The 22557-nt window shown below is 44.2% G+C and overlaps 1 protein-coding gene and 1 long non-coding RNA gene across 15 annotated transcripts in view; one reads left to right on the top strand and one right to left on the bottom strand.

Annotated features, from left to right (window-relative positions):
- The window catches only part of LOC132011998 (uncharacterized), a 79231-nt gene extending 68107 nt beyond the window's left edge, over positions 1-11124 (bottom strand). For 3 of the 14 annotated variants that reach the window (XR_009402490.1, XR_009402493.1, XR_009402488.1), the window contains exons 1-2: positions 10985-11124; positions 4288-4364 (exon numbers count right to left, since the gene is read on the bottom strand). This is a non-coding gene — a long non-coding RNA (uncharacterized LOC132011998). Of the gene's footprint in view, positions 1-4287; positions 4368-10984 lie in introns of all 14 variants that reach the window. The other 11 variants (XR_009402483.1, XR_009402491.1, XR_009402492.1 and 8 more) reach the window with 10 other exon arrangements.
- Positions 11125-11180: 56 nt separating this feature from the next.
- On the top strand, positions 11181-20296 carry EIF2B5 (eukaryotic translation initiation factor 2B subunit epsilon). Its single transcript, XM_059391429.1, has 16 exons — positions 11181-11442; positions 12460-12584; positions 13823-14008; positions 14103-14280; positions 14564-14644; positions 14862-14939; positions 15203-15515; positions 16555-16700; positions 16925-17066; positions 17191-17292; positions 17478-17585; positions 17771-17861; positions 18162-18285; positions 19064-19189; positions 19602-19712; positions 19866-20296. The coding sequence occupies exons 1-16, from the start codon at positions 11251-11253 to the stop codon at positions 19923-19925; spliced, it is 2163 nt and encodes a 720-aa protein (XP_059247412.1). The 5' UTR covers positions 11181-11250; the 3' UTR covers positions 19926-20296.
- The last annotated feature ends 2261 nt before the right edge of the window (positions 20297-22557 follow it).

Here is a 22557-nt window from a genome sequence, read left to right as displayed (position 1 = left end):
GTGGCTGCAGCAATTTCTTGAGGACAATAGTGAAGTTTGCCACATCAACTGACTCTTCCTCTCACAATTTCTCTCTAGCATTCAATGCTGTTTGATAGCTTTTAAGCCGTGGAACTTTCAAAATTGAGTCAGTCCTCTCAAATTCTAAGATTAGTAATATTCTACATCCTTTGCTGTCATCTCAACAATCTTCACAGCATCTTCACCAGGAGTAGATTCCATCTCAAGAAACCATTTTCTCTGCTCATCCATAAGAAGCCACTCCTCATCCGTCAGTTTTATCATGAGATTGCAGCAATTCAGTCCCATCTTCAGGCTCCGCTTCTAATTCCAGTTCTCCTGCTATTTCTACTACACCTGCGGGTTACTTCATGCACTGAAGCTTTGAATTCCTCCCTGTCATCCTTAAGGGCTGGAATCATCCTCTTCCAAACTGCTGTTACGCTGCTATTTTGGGCTCTTCCCGTGAATCATAAATACTCTTAATGGCATCTAGAATGGTGAATCTTTTGCAGAAGTTTTCAATTTACTTTGCCCAAATCCATCAGAGGAATCACTATCTACGGCAGCTATAGCCTTATGAAATGTATTTCTTAAATACTAAGACTTGAAAGTCAAAATTACTCTTTGATCCATGGCTGCAGAATGGATGTTGTGTTAGCAGACATGAAACATCATCCACATTGTACATCTCCATCAGAGTTCTTAGTGACCAGATGCATTGTCAATGAGCAGTAATATTTTGAAAACTTTTTTTCTGAGCACTAGGTCTCAATAGTGGGCTTAAAATACTTAGTAAACCATAACAGATAAACAGATGTGCTGTCACCCAGGCTTTGTTGTTCAATTTACAGAGCACAAGTAGAGCAGATTTAGCATAATTCTTAAAGGCCTTGGGATTTTTGGAATGGTAAATCAGCATTGGCTTCAACTTAAAATCACCAGCTGCATTAGCTCTTTATAAGAGAGTCAGCCTATCCTCTGAAGCTTTGAAGCCAGGCATTAACTTTTCCTCTCTAGCTATGAAAGTCCTAGGAGGCATCTTCTTCCAATAGAAGGCTGTTTCCTCTACTTTGAAAATCTGTTGTTAACAGTAGTCACCTTCATGAGTTACCTTAGCTGGAACTTCTGCAGAACTTGCTGCAGCTTCTACATCAGCACTCTGCTGTTCACTCTTGTACATTTATGTTATGGTGACGACTTCTTTCCTTAATCCATCTGAATGAACCTCTGTTGTGCTTGATTGATCTTCTATCCAGACCACTTAAACTTTCTCCGTATCAGCAATAAAGCTGTTTTACTTTCTTATCATTCATGTGTTCACTGTAGTAGCACTTTTCATTTTCTTTAAGAACTTTTCAAAGATTTATTTATTTATTTATTTGAGAGACAGAGAGTGCTCGGGGGCAAGGGCAGAGGGATAAGGAGGCAAAAACCCAGGCAGACTCCACACTGAGCACAGAGCCTGATGCAAAGCTCAATCTCATGAACCTGAGATCGTGACCTGAGTCAAAAACCAAGAATTCAACACTTAGCAACTGTGCCAGGTGCCCCAAGAACTCTTCCTTTGCATTCATAACTTGGATAACTGTTTGGTGCAAGAGGCCCAGCTTTTAACCTGTCTCGGCTTTAGACATATATTCCTCACTAAGCTCAATCGTTTCTAGCTTTTGGTTTAAAGTGAGAGAAGTATGACTCTTCCTTTCACTTAACACTTAAAGGCCATTGGCCTAATTTCAATATTGTTGTGTCTGAAGGAATAGGGAATCCAAAGGAAAGAAAGAGAGAAGCGGGTACAGCTGGTTGGTGAAGCAATCAGAACATACACATTTATTAAGTTCACCATCTTATACGAGCATAGTTTGTGGCACTCCAAGACAATTACAATAGCAACATCAAAGATCATTAGTCACAGATTACCATAACAAATATAACAGGGAAAACACTTGAAATATTGAGAGAATTATCAAAATGTGACAGAGATACAGAGTGAGCAAATGTTTTTTGAAAATGGCGCTGATAGACTTGCTCAATGCAGGGTTGCCACAAACCTCCAATTTATAAAAAAAACACAGTATCTGTGAGGTGTAATAAAGCTAAATGCAATAAAATGAAGTTTAACTGGGGGCACCTGGGTGGCTCAGGTTAAAGCCTCTGCCTTTGGCTCAGGTCATGGTCCTGGGATCAAGCCCCATATCGGGCTCTCTGCTCAGCAGAGAGCCTGCTTCCCTCACTCTCTCTCTCTGCCTGCCTCTCTGCCTACTTCTGATCTGTCAAATAAATAAATAAATAAAATCTTTAAAAAAAAAAAAAAAAGAAGTTTAACTGAAAATGAGTTCAGCAAGGTTACAGGATATAAAATCAATATGCAAAAAGCATTATATTTACATACATTAGCAATAAATAACCTGAAAATAAAATTAGGAATCATAAAAAATAAGACATTTAGGAATAAACCTAACAAAAGAAGTATAAGACTTATATATTGAAAATTACAAAACACTGCTGAAAAAATTAAAGACGATCTAAATAAATGGAAATATCTATCATGTTCTAGATTTGGAAAACTTCATATTGTGAAGATGGCAACATTTCCCAAATTAACCTACATATTCAACACAATCCTTATCAAAATCCTAGCTGTCTTTTTTGTAGAAACTGGCAAGCTGATTCTAAAATTCATATGGAGGGACGCCTGGGTGGCTCAGTTGGTTGGACGACTGCCTTCGGCTCAGGTCATGATCCTGGAGTCCCGGGATCGAGTCCCGCATCGGACTCCCAGCTCCATGGGGAGTCTGCTTCTCTCTCTGACCTTCTCCTCGTTCATGCTCTCTCTCACTGTCTCTCTCTCAAGTAAATAAATAAAATCTTTAAAAAAATAAAAAATAAAAAAAAAAATAAAATTCATATGGAAATGCAAGAAACTCAGAATAGCCAAAATAATCATGGAAGAAAACACAGTTGGTAGTCATACACTAACTGATTTCAAAACTTACTACAAACTAAAATAGTCAAGATAGTGTGTTGCTGACATAAGAATAGACATATAGATCAATGAAATGGAATTGAGAGTTCATAAACAAACCCTAACATTTATGATTAATTTATTTTGTACAAAGGGACCAAGACGGGGATGCCTGGGTGGCTCAGGTGGTTAAGAGGCCATCTCTTGGTTTCAGCTCAGGTCATGATCTCAGAGTCCTGGGATTGACTCCCACAATGGGCTCTGCTAGGAGCCTCCTTTTTTCCCCGTTGGCCTCTCCCTCCTTGTGCTCTCTCTCTAATGACTTTATAATTGTTTTAAGATTTTATTTATTTATTTGACAGACAGAGATCACAAGTAGGCAGAGAGGCAGGCAGAGAGAGAGGAAGGGAAGCAAACTCCCTGCTGAGCAGAGAGCCCAATGTGGGGCTCCATCCCAGGGCCCTGGGATCATGACCTGAGCCGAAGGCAGAGGCCTTAACCCACTGAACCACCCAGGCGCCCCTCTCTCTAATGACTTAAAAAAAAAAATCTGTTGGCAAATTTTACTAGACATTGAACTGATAAAACTTAAATTCACCAGAAAGATAAAATATTTCAAATTCTATACACCTAAAAAATGAAGCTTCAAAGTATATGAAGTAAAAATTGACAAAACTGTAAGAAATAATTAACAAATCCACCACCTTAGTAAAAGATTTAAAATATACTTCTCAGTATTCAGTAGATCAAAAAGATAAATGAATAAGGATACAGGAGACTTGAATATCTTAATTAACCATATTAATTTAATAGATACATAAGGAACACATTTTAATAAGGGAATAATACACATTATTTCCAAATGCCTGTGGAATATTTGTGAGTATTAACCATACATAAACCAAATCTCAACAGATATCAAGGAATTGGTGTTATACAGACGTTTTCCATGAAAATTATGGTCCTCAGAGCAACATCAGCAACATGTAAAAGCCTATTAGAAACGTGTAAGCTTAGGGGCACCTGGGTGGTTCAGATGGTTAAGCGTCTGCCTTCAACTCAGGTCATTATCTTTGGGCCTGGGATCAAGCCCTTCGTAGGGTTCCCTGCTCAGCAGGAAGCCAGCTTGTCCTCCCTCTGCCCCCCCACCCCAAGCTCGTGCTTTCTCTCTCTCTTTCTGTCTCAAATGAATAAATAAAACCTTAAAAAAAAAAGAAAGAAAAAGAAAGGAAGGAAGGAAGGAAAGAAAGAAGGAAGAAAAATAAATGTATAAGCTCAAAGAAAGAAAGAAAAATAAAAGAAATGCATAAGCTCAGGGGTACCTGGCTGGCTCAGTTGGTAGACCATGTGACTCTCAATCTCAGGGTCCTGAGTCCGAGGCCCACACTGGGCAAGGAGCCTACTTAAAAAAAAAAAAAAAGTAAAAACTCAGCACCCCCCCTCAAAATCTCCTAGGTCAGAGTCTACATTTTGACAAGATCCCCAGAAAATTCATGTGTACATTAAAGTTTGACATAAAGCATGTTTTCCTTTCCTTTTTTTTTTTTTTTTAAGTTTTATTTATTGAGGCACCTGGGTGGCTCAGTGGGTTAAGCCTCTGCCTTCACCTCCTCCGGTCATGATCCTCTACCACAGCAGAACTCCTGGCACATGGTCACCTGCCTCTATGGCAACCAAATATTCCAGTTTTCCAAGGACTGAGAATTTCCTTGAGTCCAGGATGCAGAACTTTCAATGCTAAAATTGGGATAGCCCTGGACAACATGGACAGTTGGTCACCTTACCTGCTTCCTCTCCTTCACACCCCAGCCCTCCCCCTCCAGGAACATCCATGTCCCTTGGAGAAGCCTGAATAAAAAGCAGGTAAGATATAGTGTCACAATCTTCTTACAATCCCTGCTACATCAGTATTCAAGACCCTGATAATCAGGCTGATGCATCAGCCATACTATTTTTTTTCTCTTGGCAAAGCTATCTTAAGAACCCTACTGGCTCTCTCCAGAGATGGCTCACTCCCCATCTATGAAGTTCAAGCTGTCGTCAAGAAAACTGGTCTCAGGAGTGCCTGGCAGTTAGGCTGCAACCTTTGGCTGGGGTCATGATTCCAGGGTCCTGGGGTCATGATCCCAGGTCCTCGGATCGAGCCTGAGTTTGGCTTCCTGCTCAGCAGAGAGTCTGCTTTTCCCTCCCTCTGCCTCTTCCCCAGCTTGTGGATGCAGGCGCAGGTACATGTGTACTCATGCACGCTTTCTCTCAAATAAATAAATAAAATATTTAAAAAGGAAGGAAGGGAGAGCGAGAAAAAGAGAGGAAGGAAGGAAGAAAAGAAAAACAAAACTGGTCTCAGAGCAGCCAGGTCAAATTCCTTCCCAAAGGGATCCTGGGCTCCAAGTACATTGTGGATATGGTGGGCTCCTTCTTTACAGTTCTGGAACACTCTGTCAAAAGGTACCTGAGTAAGTCTAAAATACAGACTTAAGCTATAGATACAGATAGAACTGATTGGTGCACAACACAGCAATGACCTCTAGGGGGTGGTGGTGCCCAACTCCACATGCCACCCTCTAGCACCTTATCAAGGCCCAGCCCAAGTACAGTATCATATGTATCAATGACTTTATTTTCCCCCTTTTCCCCCCTTCCTTCATCTCTTCCCTTAATTTTTTTTTAAGATTTATTTATCTATTTATTTGAGAAAGAGAGGGAGAGCCTTCGCTAGCACATGCAAGGGGAGGGGTGGGAGGTGAGGGGCAGAGGGAGGGAGGAGGAGGGAGAGAGAGAGAGAGATTGATTGAGCGGACTTCCCTCTTAGCTGAGGGTGGAGCCAGATACAGGACTCAATCTCACCCTGAGACCATGACTTGAGCAGACATCAAGAGCTGTCAGATGCTTAATGGACTGAGCCACACAGGCACTCCTTCCCTTAAGTTCATAAGTGAAGTTTCTTCTGAATAATCCCAGCCTGTTTTGACTGGGCTATAGAAGATTTAGAGGATCTTTTTCCTCAACTCTCAGCCTAGAAGACAAAGAGGATTGTTATACCCATAGAAACTAGTTTTATCACCCGGGATGAGAGTGAAGATTCTAGGAAAATAACAATAATGACAAAAAAGACATGATGTGGGGTGCCTGGGTGGCTCAGTGGGTTAAAGCCTCTGCCTTCGGCTAGGGTCATGATCCCAGGGTTCTGGGATCGAGCCCCACATCGGGCTCTCTGCTCAGCAGGGAGCCTGCTTCCTCCTCTCTCTCTCTGCCTGTCTCTCTACTTGTGATCTCTATCTGTCAAATAAATAAATAAAATCTTAAAAAAAAAAAAGATGCGATGTAAGAGAACTCAGACCTTTAGCTACTCTGTCATTTTCTAGCAAGCTAGGATATGAACAGTAAAAACTTCAGCTATCCTATAACATATTTAGAACATTCAACTTTCAGAATGACTCCAGATCAAAAAGTAACTAGAAAAATAAACAACACTTGTGGCAGTGAACAATTGGCTCTGATTACTAAGCCACAAGTAAGCCCAGCTGAGAAGCACAAAAGGCTCTAAGATTTACTGTCGAAGTGTTCTAATCCACCAGCTTGATGCATGTGATCACTAAACCCCTGACTCTTTAGCAATGCCTAGAAACGGCCAGCTCTGTGTATATATCAAGGGTACCCTGCAGGGGACATACTCTACCATTATTCTGACATCTCTGTAGTAGAACCTGAAGAGAAAGAAAAAAAAAAAATGCCATTTAAAAGCTAAAAGAAGGGACGCCTGGGTGGCTCAGTTGGTTGGGCTGCTGCCTTTGGCTCAGGTCATGATCCCAGCGTCCTGGGATCCAGTCCCACATCGGGCTCCTTGCTCCGCAGGGAGCCTGCTTCTCCCTCTGTCTCTGCCTGCCACTCTGTCTGCCTGTGCTCGCTCTCGCTCTCTCTCTCTCTGACAAATAAATAAATAAATAAAATCTTAAAAAAAAATTTTAAAATAAAAGTTAAAAGAAAATATAGGAGAAAAACCTCACAACATTGGATTTGACAGTGATTTCTTGGATATGACACCAAAAGTATAGGTCACAAAAGAAAAATAGATAAGTTCGACTTCACCAAAGTGAAAACTTCTGTGCATCAAAGGATATCATCAACAGGGTGAAAAGGTAACCCATGAAATTGGAGAAAATATTTGCAAATAATATCTCTGATAAGAGATTGATATCCAGAATATATAAAGAATTCCTACAACTTAAGAAAAAAAAAAATTTAAATGCTCAAATAGACACAATAGACTTTAATAGACCAGAAGGCTGGTTGCCAGAGCTAAGGGGAGAAGGGAATGAGGAGTTCTTGTTTAATGAGTACAGGGCTGTAGTTCTGCAACATGAAAAGAGTTCCATGGATGGGTGGTGGTGACAGTAGCACAACAATGTGAATGTCCTTAGCACTACTGAACTGTGCACTTAAAAATGGTCAAGATGGGAAATTTTATGTTGTATGTATTTTACCACAATTAAAAAACAAAACAAAAAGCCTCAGCTTGGGAGAGCCTGAAATTACTTTTATGTATTTGCTTAAAGTTGTCTCATCAGACTCTCAATTACTGACTAGCAACAACCAGTCATTCATTTGGCAAATATATACCATGTGCCAAGTGTTCATCCAGACACCTGGGATACAGAGTGAATAAAACAGATGGAAAGCCCTGATTTTCACAGAGCTTACATTCTAAACTGATTGGTTTTTTTTAAGATTTTATTTATTTATTTGACAGAGAGATCACAAGTAGGCAGAGAAGCAGGCAGAAAGAGGGAGAAAAGCAGGCTCCCTGCTGAGCAGGGCTCTATCCCAGGACCCTGAGATCATGACCTGAGCCAAAGGCAGAGGCTTAACCCACTGAGACACCCAGGTGCCCCAAAACTGATTGATATTTAAGACCCACACCTTAATGCTGATATATTAATTTACAAAAAGAAGCAGAACTGATAGTTGACCAAAGAAATACAAATGGTCTTTTAACATGTGAAAAGATGTTCAACATATCTCAAAATAAGAGAAATGAAAATTAAAACTACACTTTGTAAAAAAAAAAATTAAAGAAAAAAACACTACACTTTGTTTCGTCTATGGATTGGCAGAAACTCCGAATTGTTGACAACATACTGTGTTGGTGAGGTTGTAGGGAAACGTACTCCCATACATTGCTGTTGTAAGGACAAAAACACATTTTCCATGGGTAGCAATTATGTAATAATTAAGCATTTACGCATCAGCAGGCTTCCCAGTGAGTTCAACAGCTTATCATTTGCCATGGGAATTGTATCCGATTTGAACCAGTCACTCTCCTTTAAGAACGAGTTCTAAAAAATGAATGCAGGGGGTCGCCTGGGTGGCTCAGTGGGTTAAAGCCTTTGCCTTCGGCTCAGGTCATGATCCCGAGGTCCTGGATCGAGCCCCGCATCGGGCTTTCTGCTCAGCAGGGAGCCTGCTTCCTCCTCTCTCTCTGCCTGCCTCTCTGCCTCCTTGTGATTTCTGTCTGTCAAATAAATAAATAAATCTTTAAAAAAAAAAAAAAAAATGAATGCAGGGGCGCCTGGGGGGCTCAGTGGGTTAAAGCCTCTGCCTTCAGCTCAGGTGCTCTCTGCTCAGCAGGGAGCCTGCTTCCTCCTCTCTCTGCCTGCTTCTCTGCCTACTTGTGATCTCCGTCTGTCAAATAAATAAATAAAATCTTTTAAACAAATGAATGCAAATTTACAAAGATATCAATAGGAGGATGCTTGTTGCAGCATTACCTGTAATAGCAAACCTGCAGCCTCCCCCCACCCCACCCAAAAATCTGAACATTTATCAACACACATGCTTTTTCAAATAAATAAAATCTTTGGAAAAGAAAATGAAAGAAAACTTTTAAAACACAGTAACTCCCCATTTCCTTGTCCCAGCCAGCCCCTAGCAACCACAATTCTACTATCTATTGACTCTTCTAGGTATTCATATAAATGGAATCATACAGTATTTGTCTTTTTGTTACTGGCTTATTTCACTTAGCATAATATCCCCAAGGCTCATCCATGCTATAGATTATGTCAGAATTTCCTTCCTTTTTAAGACTGAATAATAGTCTGTCATATGTATATCTCACATTTTGCTTATCTACTTATTCGCCAATGGACACTTGGTTTGCTCTCCATGTTTTAGCTATTGTGAATAATGATGCTATGAACCTGGGTGTTTAAATATCTGAGACCCCATTTTCACAGTATATATCCAGAAATAGAATTGCTGAAGCTTATGGTAATTCTATATTTTATCTTTTGAAGAACCACTGTCCTATTTTCCACAGTGGCTATACTGTTTTTCATTCTTACCAACAGTGCACAAGGACTCCAATTTCTCCACATCCTCACCAACACTTGTTATTTTCAGTTTCGTTTTGGTTTGGTTTTTTGATAGTGGCCATCCTGATGGATGTGAGGGGACATCTCATTGTACTTTTGATTTGTAATTCCCTAATGTTTAGTGATGTTGAGCATCTTTGCATGTACTTTACTGACCATTTGTATATCTTTTTTTTTTTTTTTGAAAAATGCTTATTCAAGAAGTTGACTCATTCTTTGTTTCAATTTTTGTTGTTGTTGAGTCCAGTAAGTTTTGAAACAAATGTTCTCTCTGAGACCCATCCATTAAAAACCTCATCCATCCAGTTACCTGTGTACAGAATTAGAAGCCCGGGATTTATCATTCATCACTTTCCCGGGTCACAAGAGGCCTTTAAAAATATCTAGAATTGAACCTACTTTCCATCTGCTTCACCATCTCCACTACCACCATCACCCTACCTCCATGTGTGTGCCAGCACCCGCATATCACTAGTCCAGTTTAGTCATCCTTTTTTTTCTTTCTGCCTATGGATTTGTAGGACAGTAGAACAGCATTCTTGTTAATGTACAAATATTTAATCAAAAACTTTTACTGAGTTGCCTCCTACTTTTCCTTCTCCAGGCTAAATTTTCCAAAATCCTTAAAAAATAGTTTTTGCCCAGCAGTCTCATTCACTAGGATGAGGAAGAAACGAAAAGACCTCCCTGGTCCTACGTGGAAACAACAAATCTAAGCCTTCCGAATGTCAAATCCCAAAGCGCAAGGAGAGCATGGGTGTGCAGGTATTTGCAGGACAAGCGATTGTGGAATTCGGACAGTTCTGGGAGCAATGCCTTGCTGGAAAACTCCTGACCTACAAATGAGCCGAGCTGTGTTACCTTGTTTCCACGGAGTCCCCACGGTCTGGCTCCGCAGCAGGCCTGGTTTTCTCCCTGCAGCCACCACCTTTCCCCCCAATCCTCCCCCATCTCCTGAGCCTAGAGCTTTGTTTGAGTCTCTGTGCTCGAAGTTCCTTCCGCCTCCAAGGCTTACCTCCAGCCCCACTCAACTTTATGGTGTTCCTGGATCCACCCCAACTCCACTCTAAGAGTAGGGTTTCAATAAATGCCGACAGGCCGAATGAACGAAGAAATGAGGAAATCATAGTAACTTTCAGCCCCACATAACTTGGCAGAAAGACTGTGGCACTATGAAGTGGGCCAGATCGGGGTCCAATACCAGTTCTTCCACTAAGTAGCTGGGGGAAGCTCATCCCTCTCTGAGAGTTCAAGAAACAAACGAATGAAGAAGACGAACGAATGAATAAGGACGTTCTCCAGAAATGTGTGAAGAACTAAACGACTTAAGGCTTGTATGGTCCCCTGGCCACCATCAGCGCTCAACAGAATTGCTACTCTCCCTACTATACTATACTACGTTCCGTATTTAGGTGGACTGTGAGTTGCCTGGGGTAAGGGACTATCTGGGTGGGGTCCGAGCTCCCCGAGATGCCGGGTCACATTTATGTGACTGGAATGTAGATGGAGGGCTACAGTTGTTAACATGCTCCGGGCGAGGAAGACTACATATTCCGAATGGATCTGGCCCCTTCGCAGAGACCCCCAGACCTACCATCCCTCAAGAATCGCAGCCTGTTCGCGTACAAATGAAGGCCTACTGTACCTGCAGATCGAGTGTGTGGTCCAAAGGACTCCACACCACCGCGCGCCTCAACCCGCGGGGCGGGCCGGAGGCGCACGGCTGGCTCCTCCCAGCTCACACTATGGCGCGGGGACACTCCCGGGCCACACGCCTGCGCATTGCGTTTTCCGCGTCTCCTCCCTCCTCCCCCTCTTTAGTCCAGCGCGTTTCCAACGCCGGGTCCTTTTTGTCCCCTACTGCGAGCCGTGTCGGTTCCCGTGCGGAAGTGGTGGCCGTGAGGAAAGAACATGGCGGCTACTGCACCAGGTGCAGCGGCTAATCGGGCCAACAAGCGCAGCGGCCCTGGGCCGGGAGGCGGCGGAGGCGGCGGTGGGGGAGCCAAAGGGACGGAGGAGGAACCGCCGCCGCCCCTGCAAGCAGTTCTGGTGGCAGATAGCTTCAATCGCCGCTTCTTCCCCATCTCCAAGGACCAGCCTCGGGTGAGCGCCGCGTGCGGGAGCAGCCAGAGGGCCCGAACGTGGCCGGGCTAGAGCAGGTTATGCTTTCGGCTGCCTGATGAGGAGTGCTCTGGCCGATGGGCATTCGTAGTCCTGACCACCTCAGGTTTGGAAGGCATGCAGAGGGCTGAATGTAAAAGCCGTGCTTGTGAGAAGCCTTTACATGGGGATTCAGTGCCTCAGACGGAGGCTGTGATGCCTTTAACTGTGCAGTGGAAAAAGATCCTTGGGTGAATGGGAACAACACTTCCTTTTGCTTGCAAAAGAGAGGCCATATGCCTAAAAAAATCTAATCCCATAGTAACAGCTGTCTTGAATCTCGGAGGGTGTGCGTTTTTTCGTTCCAGGTTTTAATGACAGCTGGTGCCATCTGTCAAAAGGAGGACAGAACAGGTTTTAGTGGCTTGATGCAGCAGACCCAGTATTGTCTAGGTACTGGAGAATTGGACTGGGGGATTCGTTTTAGGGATTGCTGGGTCACTCAGCAGTCCCCAGTTCAGTCAAAGACAGGGAGCTGCATTCGGTTCATGAAGAATCCTAACTCCCCAGGCCTCCCCCCAAAACCTAATGGCTGTTCATCTGGGACGAGTGATTGGGGTGGCTAGCCTCTGACTCCCCTTAGAAGAGGATCAAGGAAGGAAATTTAATGAGGGAAATTGCCTTATCATTGCTTAAGTTTCTGAAAATAGGATTGATTTTTAGTGTTTTCCTTTGCCAAGGTGGCCTGCTGCTCTGTAGTAGCTATGTCCTGTGCTAAGCAAGTAGATGCCATGCTTACTTACTATTAGATTCCAACCACAGATTCTTATGCTTAGAGGATGCCATGAACATCAAAGGCAGAGACCTGATTACTTTTACCTTGAGAAGGTAAAGTAAAACAACGGTGTTTGGAAACAGTGGTAGGGAAGTGAAAATTGTGCTTAAGTGGAGGAAAGAATAGTACCCAGAGGTCCTTCCTGGATTCAAGATGTCAGACATTTTTCATCTTCTACCTTCCAGGTACTCTTGCCCCTGGCCAATGTAGCACTACTTGACTACACTCTGGAATTTCTGACTGCCACAGGTGTACAGGAAACCTTTGTCTTTTGTTGCTGGAAGGCTGCTCAAATCAAGGAACATTTACTGTAAGGCTCTGGAACTTTTCTTTCCATGTTTCACCATTTTTTCCACTTTCCTTAGGATGGTTGTAACTAAATAAGGGGAAATTGTGAGGGGGGGGAAGGATGTCTATTTGGATTCTGTCATAAGAACTAAGGGCTTTCGGGGCGCCTGGGTGGCTCAGTGAATTAAAGCCTCTGCCTTCGGCTTGGGTCATGATCCCAGGGTCCTGGGATAGAGCCCCGTATCGCATCGGAATCTCTGCTCAGCGGGGAGCCTGCTTTCTCCTCTCTCTCTGCCTGCCTCTCTCTGCCTCCTTGTGATTTCTGTCTGTCAAAAGAACTAAGAGCTTTCTCTTCACTTATCAGGAGGTGAGCAGCTACAGTTGTAACAAAGATTAAAGAACTGCATTTGGATTTCTTTTCATTCTCACTTAGAAAGTTTTGTTCCGGGGCTCCTGGGTGGCTCAGTGGGTTAAGCCGCTGCCTTTGGCTCAGGTCATGATCTCAGGGTCCTGGGATCGAGTCCCGCATCGGGCTCTCTGCTCAGCAGGGAGCCTGCTTCCCTCTCTCTCTCTGCCTGCCTCTCCATCTACTTGTGATTTCTCTCTGTCAAATAAATACATAAAATCTTTAAAAAAAAAAAAGAAAGTTTTTTTCCATAGGTTTTGCTTTTATTTAATGGCTCCAGTATGGAAGTTACAAGACTAACATCTCTGTTTTTCCACTGAGCTTGTAAATATTGAGTGCCTCATCATTGTATTCCCAGTGCCTATCTTAGTACAAAGAACGTATAAACACTTACTTAACAAATACTTGATGAAATCTTCTTGAAAAAGAGTGAATCTCGGGATTTATGGAAGTTCAGGGAATAAAGACTAGGATATTAGCGTGGTATCCTTTAGACAGTTCCTAAATTTGCCTGGGACTTTGGATGGCAAGAAGTGGAAATGTGTTCCCAGGATATTTTGTATACTCTAAATCTCAGCAGGATTTTGAATTCAAATCCATGTTAGAGGACAAGTGTCAGGGTATGGAGAAGAAATAACCATGTTTCTCTAACCCATAAAACAAGACTGGTGACACAGGATGCTGAAACCATTAATTATATATAGTTCATAAATCTCTTTGAAGCTGAAGATGCTGGCAGAAACCCAAAAAAGCCATTGAGAAGGGGTGTGAGTGTTGAATGGGTGAGAAAAATAGGGAAGCTCTACGTGGTCTTTATGCTTGATTTACTCATTCCCTTCATCCCCTTCCTTTAGGAAATCCAAGTGGTGCCGCCCTACATCCCTCAATGTGGTTCGAATAATTACATCAGAATTATATCGATCACTGGGGGATGTTCTCCGTGATGTTGATGCCAAGGCCTTGGTGCGCTCTGACTTCCTTCTGGTGTATGGGGATGTCGTCTCAAACATCAATATTACCAGAGCCCTGGAAGAACACAGGTCAGGATGGGAAGATGGTAGGGACAAAGGGTTTGTGACCAGCAGAGCCCCTAAGACTGCTGTTTTGCTGCTCTCTTCCTCCTATACTTTATAGATTGAGGCGGAAGCTAGAAAAAAATGTATCTGTGATGACAGTGATCTTCAAAGAGTCATCCCCTAGCCACCCAACTCGTTGCCATGAGGACAATGTGGTAGTGGCTGTGGATAGTGCCACAAACCGGGTTCTCCATTTCCAGAAGACCCAAGGCCTTCGACGGTTTTCTTTTCCTCTGGTGTGTGGGTATCTGGGGTCCCTGAAGTGGGAGAGTGACAGGCTTCAGCAGGAGACAGGTTAAAGTTTTTATACCGGGCGCGTGGGTGGCTCAGTGGGGTAAGCATCTGCCTTCAGCTCAGGCCATGATATCAAGAGTCCTGGGATCAAGCCCCACATCAGTCTCCCTGCTCAGTGGGGAGCCTGTTTCTCCCTCTGCCCCTCCCCCTATGCTCTCTTCAAATGAATAAATAAAATCTTTTTTTTTTTCTTTTTGGTAAAGTCCTTATGCCTTTTCCCCACAGAGTTTGTTCCAGGGCAATGGAGATGGAGTAGAGATTCGCTATGATTTACTGGACTGTCACATCAGCATCTGCTCTCCTCAGGTGAGCTCTTCAGGGCCAGGGCTGCACATCCAAAGAGCAGAACTCTGAGTTCCACAGTAAACAGATGCTGTCATCCTGGCTCCAATATCCCATTGGGAACCTTTTTGGGCTTCTGGCCCTTGTCCAACTGTCATAGGGTCTGATAGGTCTGTAGGGACTTATTTTTGTTTCCAGAGAATAGCACTCACCTTGGTCCCACCCAACTTCCCCCCAACAGGTGGCTCAACTCTTTACAGACAACTTTGACTACCAAACTCGAGATGACTTTGTACGAGGCCTGTTAGTGAATGAGGAGGTAAGAAAAGGCTCCTGGGCCTCTTTAGAAGAGGGCTATGCCATTATCCTAGGCTGATGATAACTTTTGGTCCCCTTTTGGGCTTTATTGAGCTTTAGGATGAAGGAAAAGGAAATAGGGAATCAGACACAAAGAAAAATTTTGGCCATTTGGCTATGACACCGAGGGGCAGAGGGGAACTTAAGATTAGAAGGAGTTGTACCTGGATATGTTCTTCCTCTCTTACTTGCTTGGGCTACCTCCCTTTCCTTCTCCCCATTCAGATCCTAGGAAACCAGATCCACATGCACGTGACAACTAGGGAATATGGTGCCCGGGTCTCCAACCTGCACATGTATGCAGCAGTCTGCGCTGATGTCATCCGCCGATGGGTCTACCCTCTCACCCCAGAGGCAAACTTCACTGACAACACAACCCAGAGCTGCACTCATTCCCGGCATAACATTTACCGAGGGCCTGAGGTCAGCCTGGGCCATGGCAGCATCCTAGAGGAAAATGTGCTTCTGGGTTCTGGCACTGTCATTGGCAGCAATTGCTTTATCACCAACAGTGTCATTGGCCCTGGCTGCCACATTGGTGAGCACAGGTGGGGAAGTCAGGATGGTCATCCTAGGAATAGGAACCCAGGGAGCGGGGGGATGGGGGTAGAGAAGGAAACAGTGGGATAGTCCCTGAGAATAAGGAACCAGAGTGGCTCCCTTAATAAAGGAGGGAAATGGGGATGTGAGATTTGTAGCCTTTAATCTGTGGCCTGTGAGCCTCTTATTGGGTGACTCTTCACATTCCAAAGTACCCTATTCACATTCAGGACCAAATGGATAATTAACAGGCAATAATAACATCTGTTTGGTGCATTGCAGTTTACAAAGGGCTTTTGCATGCATTGTTTCATTTATCCTCACAAAAACCTTGTGAAGTAGGTATTATTTATCTCCAGTTTATAGCCAAGCAAACAGGCTAAAAGAGGTTGTCTCCCTCAGGGTCATAGCTAATGAGAGGTAGTGCTAGAACTTGAATCTAAGTATTTCAAGTCCAGTGTTCTTTTTAACTCAACCATAACTGCCTGGTTGGCCTCTTGGTGACTCACTCTGATTGTAGGAATAGGATGCTTCTAATGGAACTTCCCCCTTTAAAGAACAATAAGATTCTAATTCTAAAATGTACAAGAAGAGGGGTCCCTGGCTGGCTCAGTTACTAGAGCATGGAACTCTTGAGGTTGGCGTTGTGAATTTGAGCCCCTGTTGGGTGTAGAGATTACTTAAAAATAAAGTCTTTAAAAAAATAAAAATGTACAGGAAGACATGGGAAATTTCAATTCTACTTCTAGATGTGGATATGATTCTAATAAGGTTCTTGAGTACAAAGGGGTCCCCAGATATCTTGAAGGTTCTCAGGTTCTTAAGTCCAGTATATAGTCTGTGATTGTTATAAACCTGGTAGAGGATGGTCATGCTAAGCAATGTTCTGTCCTCAGGCTGGAGTGTAGAGGGTGTTTCTGGTGAATTAGGGGATGGAGCAGGGTGGGAGGTGTGCTGCTATCAGTCAACCCTGTCCTCCTGGAATGGCCCTGGTCTAGAACCCTGAGTGACCAGAAGTACTTCCTGTCCTGAGCCAGGTGATAACGTGGTGCTGGACCAGGCATACCTGTGGCGGGGTGTCCAAGTGGCTGCTGGAGCACAGATCCATCAGTCTCTGCTCTGTGACAATGCTGAAGTCAAGGAACAAGTTACGCTGAAGCCACACTGTGTTCTCACTTCCCAGGTGAGCCCTGCTCTATACTACACAAGGACCCCAAACTTAGTGGTGGTCATGCTGAACCAGAGGGGCATTATGTTCGCCCATGATCCAGCCAGAATTGAGAGTCCAAATCCAGTGAATCCGTTTGTCTTCTAGTTCCTATAGTAAAAATCTCTTTCGTGGTCAGGATGTACCTTTCCCCAGCACACTGATGAAGCTGTGCAACCCACTCTTTTTGTGTCCCCTAGGTGGTAGTGGGCCCAGACATCACGCTGCCTGAGGGCTCGGTGATCTCTTTACACCCTCCAGATGCAGAGGAAGATGAGGATGATGGTCAGTTCAGTGACGATTCTGGGGCTAACCAAGAAAAGGAGAAAGTGAAACTAAAAGGTATGAGGCTAATCAGGTGTGGGGCGATTGTGTGTCTCTCTGCCCCATGGGAAAACCAGTGTTTCCTCCTGCAGGGATTGTGCTTCTCCGAAGTGTGTTCTCTAAAGACCACTGCCTTTCCCAGGTTACAATCCAGCAGAAGTCGGAGTTGCTGGCCAGGGCTACCTCTGGAAAGCTGCAGACATAAATGTGGAGGAGGAAGAGGGACTACGGCAGAATTTGTGGGGTGAGTTTGGCCTTATCCGTGTCACCGCTCCCCCCTTCTAAGTCAGAATATTTTGATGAAAAGTGAACACTTCAGAATCCGACTACTCGTTCATTACTTTATTCATTCAGACACAGTAGATATATTCCTCTCTGTCAACAGCTCTTTCCTAATTTTTCTTTTTTCTCACCCTTATGGGTTCTCAGGACTCAAAATCAACGTGGAAGAAGAGAGTGAAACTGAAAGCGAGCAGAGTATGGATTCCGAGGAGCTAGATAGCCGAGCGGGCTCCCCACAGTTGGATGACATCAAAGGTGATTGGTCAGGGGAGCAGTGTCCTAGGACAAAAGAAGAAAACCTCCAGTTTATTCTTTGCCTGGATCAACTAGCCAGAGACTTCGGTTTCTCCCAGAAGGATTTGGTATAAAGTCAGGACTAAGGAACTTAAAGCATTCTGGAGTGTTATTGGTTCATGAACTTATTCGTGCTTTGATTTCAGTGTTCCAGAATGAAGTCCTAGGAACACTACAGCGGGGCAAGGAAGAGAACATTTCTTGTGACAATCTTGTCCTAGAGATCAACTCTCTCAAGTAAGAGCAGCCCTCCCTCTTCTCCTCTCCTCTGGGTAGTCCCAGGCAGGTAGAGGTTCTCTCCTGTTTCCTTCCCAAATAGGAACCGATTCCCTCAGCATCCCAAATGGACAAGGCCAGTAGCATTTGAAGCAAGTAGAGCATTAGGTTCTGGCCTCAGCACAGACTTCCCCCTGCCAAATCTCTCCCCTTGCATGTTGTTCTAGCCGACTTCTTCCCCAGTGTCCTGCCAAAGTCATAGTCCTACAGCAGGCTAAAAGGGTGAGTGAAGGCCTTGGTGTCACCCGTGTCTCCCCACAGGTATGCCTACAACATAAGCCTAAAAGAGGTGATGCAGGTACTGAGCCATGTGGTCCTCGAGTTCCCCCTACAGCAAACGGATTCCCCGCTGGACCCAAACCGTTACTGTTCCCTGCTGCTTCCTGTGAGCAAAGATGGGGACTGGGTACAAGGGATTGGGTGGAGGCACATCCATGTCCTTGCCATGTTTCACTTGAAGATTTTATTTATTTACTTGACAGAGAGATCACAAGTAGGCAGAGAGGCAGGCAGAGAAGAGGGGGGAAGCAGGCTCTCTGCTGAGCAGAGAGCCCGATGTGGGGCTCAATCCCAGGACCCCAAGATCATGACCAGAGCCAAAGGCAAAGGCCCAACCTACTGAGCCACCCAGGCGCCCCTCCGTGTTTCACTTTAAAGGAAATAGGGAGTAGAAGGTCTTATCATGGGATATGTGTTACATGTGGTTCCTTTCTCCTTGCCCTTAGATGCAGATTGGGTACTAGAACAGGCTTGGCTGGTTCAGAGGAGTCCATTTAGGTTCAATACTGAGTGCTCTTTGAGACTCCAGGATTCAGACCATACTAGACCCCAAATGATGGCCAGGATAGACCCAGACTTTTATATTCTCTGATTGAAATGATTTGATCCAGAATGAGATCAACCTTTAGGTTGGTAATAGATATTTTGAGGCAGCCTATAACTGACCTCCTTCCACTTTCCCTGGGAAATCTTTTCTTCGTCACCAGCCCTGACTGCCAACAATTCCCAAGTCCCTCTGACATGATTCCTCAGGCCTGTATCATTTCCCTTTTGTTCTGTCATATCCTGAAAGTCCCATCTTTTCAATATTGACTTCTTTTGCTGTCTGGGTATAGGTGCATGCTCAGGAATATATTGCAGCTCCCTTCTCCTCTCTTCCATAGCTGCTCAAGTCCTGGAGTCCTGTTTTTAGAAACTACATAAAGCGTGCAGCTGATCATTTGGAAGCATTGGCAGCCATTGAGGACTTCTTCCTGGAGCATGAAGCTCTTAGTACTTCCATGGCCAAGGTGAATACCACCTCAAGCCCCAGAGTCCTGGATTTACTTTGAAACAGGTGTTGGCTCCCTCCATAGAGACACAAAACAAGCTGATGTGAATCCAATATGGGATTTGACTAAGAGCACCTCCACCCCTATTACTGTGCTGATTGCTGGTATAGTACAGCTGGGAGTCAGGCTAGTAAGGCAGCCATTTGGAGATTAACCTGGGGACCCAGCAATAGTTCCAGAAGTTATACCTGTCCTAGTACCAGAGGGAAAAGCTCATTTTCGCCTGTTTTAAAAGCAACTGGTGTTTTAAAGAAAGCTGATAGTCTGGTAGAGAGAGGTGCTAAGATCTTGCCTCCTCTTCCTCTGTTACCTATTATATCTTGCTGGATTCTGCAAGGTCCCTGAGATCTCTTCTGCTGGCCTTCTGCAGGTACTCATGGCTTTCTACCAGCTAGAGATCCTGGCTGAGGAAGCAATCCTGAGCTGGTTCAGCCAAAAGGATATGACTGACAAGGGCCGACAGTTGCGCAAGAACCAACAGGTGAGTCAGGCCACCCTCTTATCACCACCGTGATTGTCTGGTTCCCTGGCTTCTGGCCACAGACTCCAGGGTGGCTGGTCCCTGGGACTCTGTGGCTGTTAAAGCTGTTTATATGCCCCTCGCTCAAGAGCTCTCCACTCTGCTTCCTTACAGCTGCAGAGGTTCATCCAGTGGCTAAAAGAGGCAGAAGAGGAGTCATCTGAAGATGACTGAAGTTGCACTGCCTGCTTCTGTGGGTGTGGTTGATGGCTCTCCTGGCTTCTGGGCCAGAGCAAATGAGAAGCTAGTTGCCGAAGGATGAGTGACCGCCATCCAAGCTGAGACTTAAAGGAGTAGAGGCCGGAACTACAGTATTCTTCCCACCGCCAGCAACCATGTGCTTCCCATCCTGACCAAGGAGTTGGGAAAAGGGAAGTTGGGCTGCAACAAAACTCTGCCTAAGAGGAGCAAGGCAGGCCCTGCAGTTAGAGGAAGCCCAGAGGAACGGTTTTGTGCTCTGGCTTTCCCTCAGGGAACAGCAGAGAGCAGCTGGCCCTTTCTGCTGCTTGTATTTGTTAATATTAAAAAAGAGAGAGAGGGATGTATTTGGTTTCTCTCCCAACTCTGACTGATCAGCTCGTGTTGTAGGTGACCAGAGTTCTGAACCTGGCAGCTTTCCCCTAACACCTGGGGGAAAAGGAGAAGTGGGATGTGTTTAACAGCCACTAGGTGGTACTGTGGTGCCTTGCCAACTGACCATCGTCATGGCTCATGGGTAGTCAGAGGCCTAGATTCTCTTCCTGCCTCTCTGGACCAATTTGTGGTCCTGGAGTGGTGTGCCTGAGCCTATTTCCATAGAGAGTCCTAGTCCAAACACTTTTCCCGCCAGAGGGTGATGACCCAAGCATATGTCTAGTCCATTAACCAGCTCCCAGTCCCTCACATGCTTTATCCAGTTGACCCAGTACTATCAGGGAAGCTGGGATATTCAGCATCTTCAAGATGAGGAAGTTTACTTAAGGTCTCAAGACTCTTGAAGGGAGTAAAGCTAAGGACTTGAATCTTATAATCAAGAATTCTGTTTCAGCATATATTCAGTGTCTCAGTGAAGGGAAATTGCCTCCAGAGGCAAATATAACCCCAGGTCAGCAGTGGGTATTCTAAGAACAGAGGAAGATCCTATGAAATTGGATTTCTCCTAATATTGAGAGAGTGTTTACTATAAGATAAGCATTTTGCTAAATACTTTTCATGTGTTTAGCTAAACTTCACAGTAGATAATGTAGGTCTTACTTCCATTTTTAGATGAGCCTAATGTTCAGAGATGTCCCATAACTTGTCATTGATAGAGCCATGCTGGAGTTTGCTGTTTTGCTTTGTAGTCTCCTTTAACCTCAGCTATGAGACATGCCCTTCTGTCTCACCTCTTTTAGCTCTTTGTTGTTGTCCTAAATCCCTTACCCTATTGACACTTAAACAGTGACAGATGCTACTGGTAACAAGTGGCCCTCCTGAACATCACAGATAAAATGGTTGCCAGTGTTCATTTTATTTGGGTAGAAAGAAGTAAGCTAAGGAAGATGATACTGAATTGTACTAGGGTGTGAGGGGCATTACTGAATATTTCTAAAGAGGAAAAAAAGGAGCTTAATTTACTTTTCTTCTTCAGTAAATCTCAGTTTTTGCTTTTCAGATGCAAGACCTAGTTCCTAGAGGGCATATAAAGATTATGGCATGGACTACGAGGAGCAGTTAAATACAAATAACTTTGGACCTGATGGGTAGCAGGGCTCAGGGTTGGCCTATAGAGCTTTTTTTTTTTTTTTTTAAGATTTTATTTATTTATTTGACAGAGAGAAATCACAAGTAGTCAGAGAGGCAGGCAGAGAGCAGAGAGCCCGATGTGGGACTCGATCCCAGGACCCTGAGATCATGACCCGAGCCGAAGGCAGCGGCTTAACCCACTGAGCCACCCAGGCACCCTACAGAGCTTTTTTAGAAGGAATAGATTCCTTCCAGTGGACTAATTAGGAAAGGCTTAGAGGATTGTGACAGCTGAGTGTCCTAAAAGGTAAAGGGGACTTTAAAAGCAAAGCAAAGGGTTTCCATTTAAATATCGTACATTAAACACGTGGGTTTTTTACTTTTTCTAAAACCTCATTTAAGTGCTAGGTCAAGGAATTCTTCAAAAAAGTCCCATCACTCAATAAGGAAAACCTGAGGTGATCGCAATGAATGAGAGACATTGACATTTTGAAAAATGAAAAATAAAGAGTGAAAGTTGACTTAACAGAGCAGAATGAGATGGGTTCTATCTGCTGAGGGGTTTAATAACAGGCAAACCCAATGTGCCCTTTTAAATCAAAAGGCTTGGCAGAAGGGATAAGGATTGGTTGGTAACAGGGTGGAGAGGAATTAAGGATCTATACAAGAAAAGGCCTCAAAGGTCTCTGGCTCCTCTGATTCAGCCTGCTGATTAGCCCTACTCTCCTGCAAGTCCTGGGAGATTTAGTTTCTGAAGAGATGGTGGGGAGGAAATTATCAAATATATTTGTACAAAGGTCTTGAGTTTTCAGACTGACAGGTCATGGGTGCCTGGCAGAATGTATGAAATAGCCCCATGAAATTCCAGAACCTTAAGGAAGAGTTATTTGAGCCCCGGACTCAAGACAGACATGGAAATGAGGATGAGGGGCTAGATTGGAAATGAGGGATTAAGTGAAAGTATATGAGGGCTCTGAATATCATCACACACTAGGCAAAAAACAAACTGAAAAATGGGGGCGGGGAGGAGGGAGCTTTTGAATACGTTTTTTTTTTATTATTCAAAACAAAAACCCATCATTACCCCCACTTGATCACCTAC

Source organism: Mustela nigripes, chromosome 2, assembly GCF_022355385.1.
Source record: "Mustela nigripes isolate SB6536 chromosome 2, MUSNIG.SB6536, whole genome shotgun sequence".
NCBI classification, from domain to species: Eukaryota; Metazoa; Chordata; class Mammalia; order Carnivora; family Mustelidae; genus Mustela; species Mustela nigripes.
This window is presented reverse-complemented; position numbering and strand designations above follow the sequence as displayed.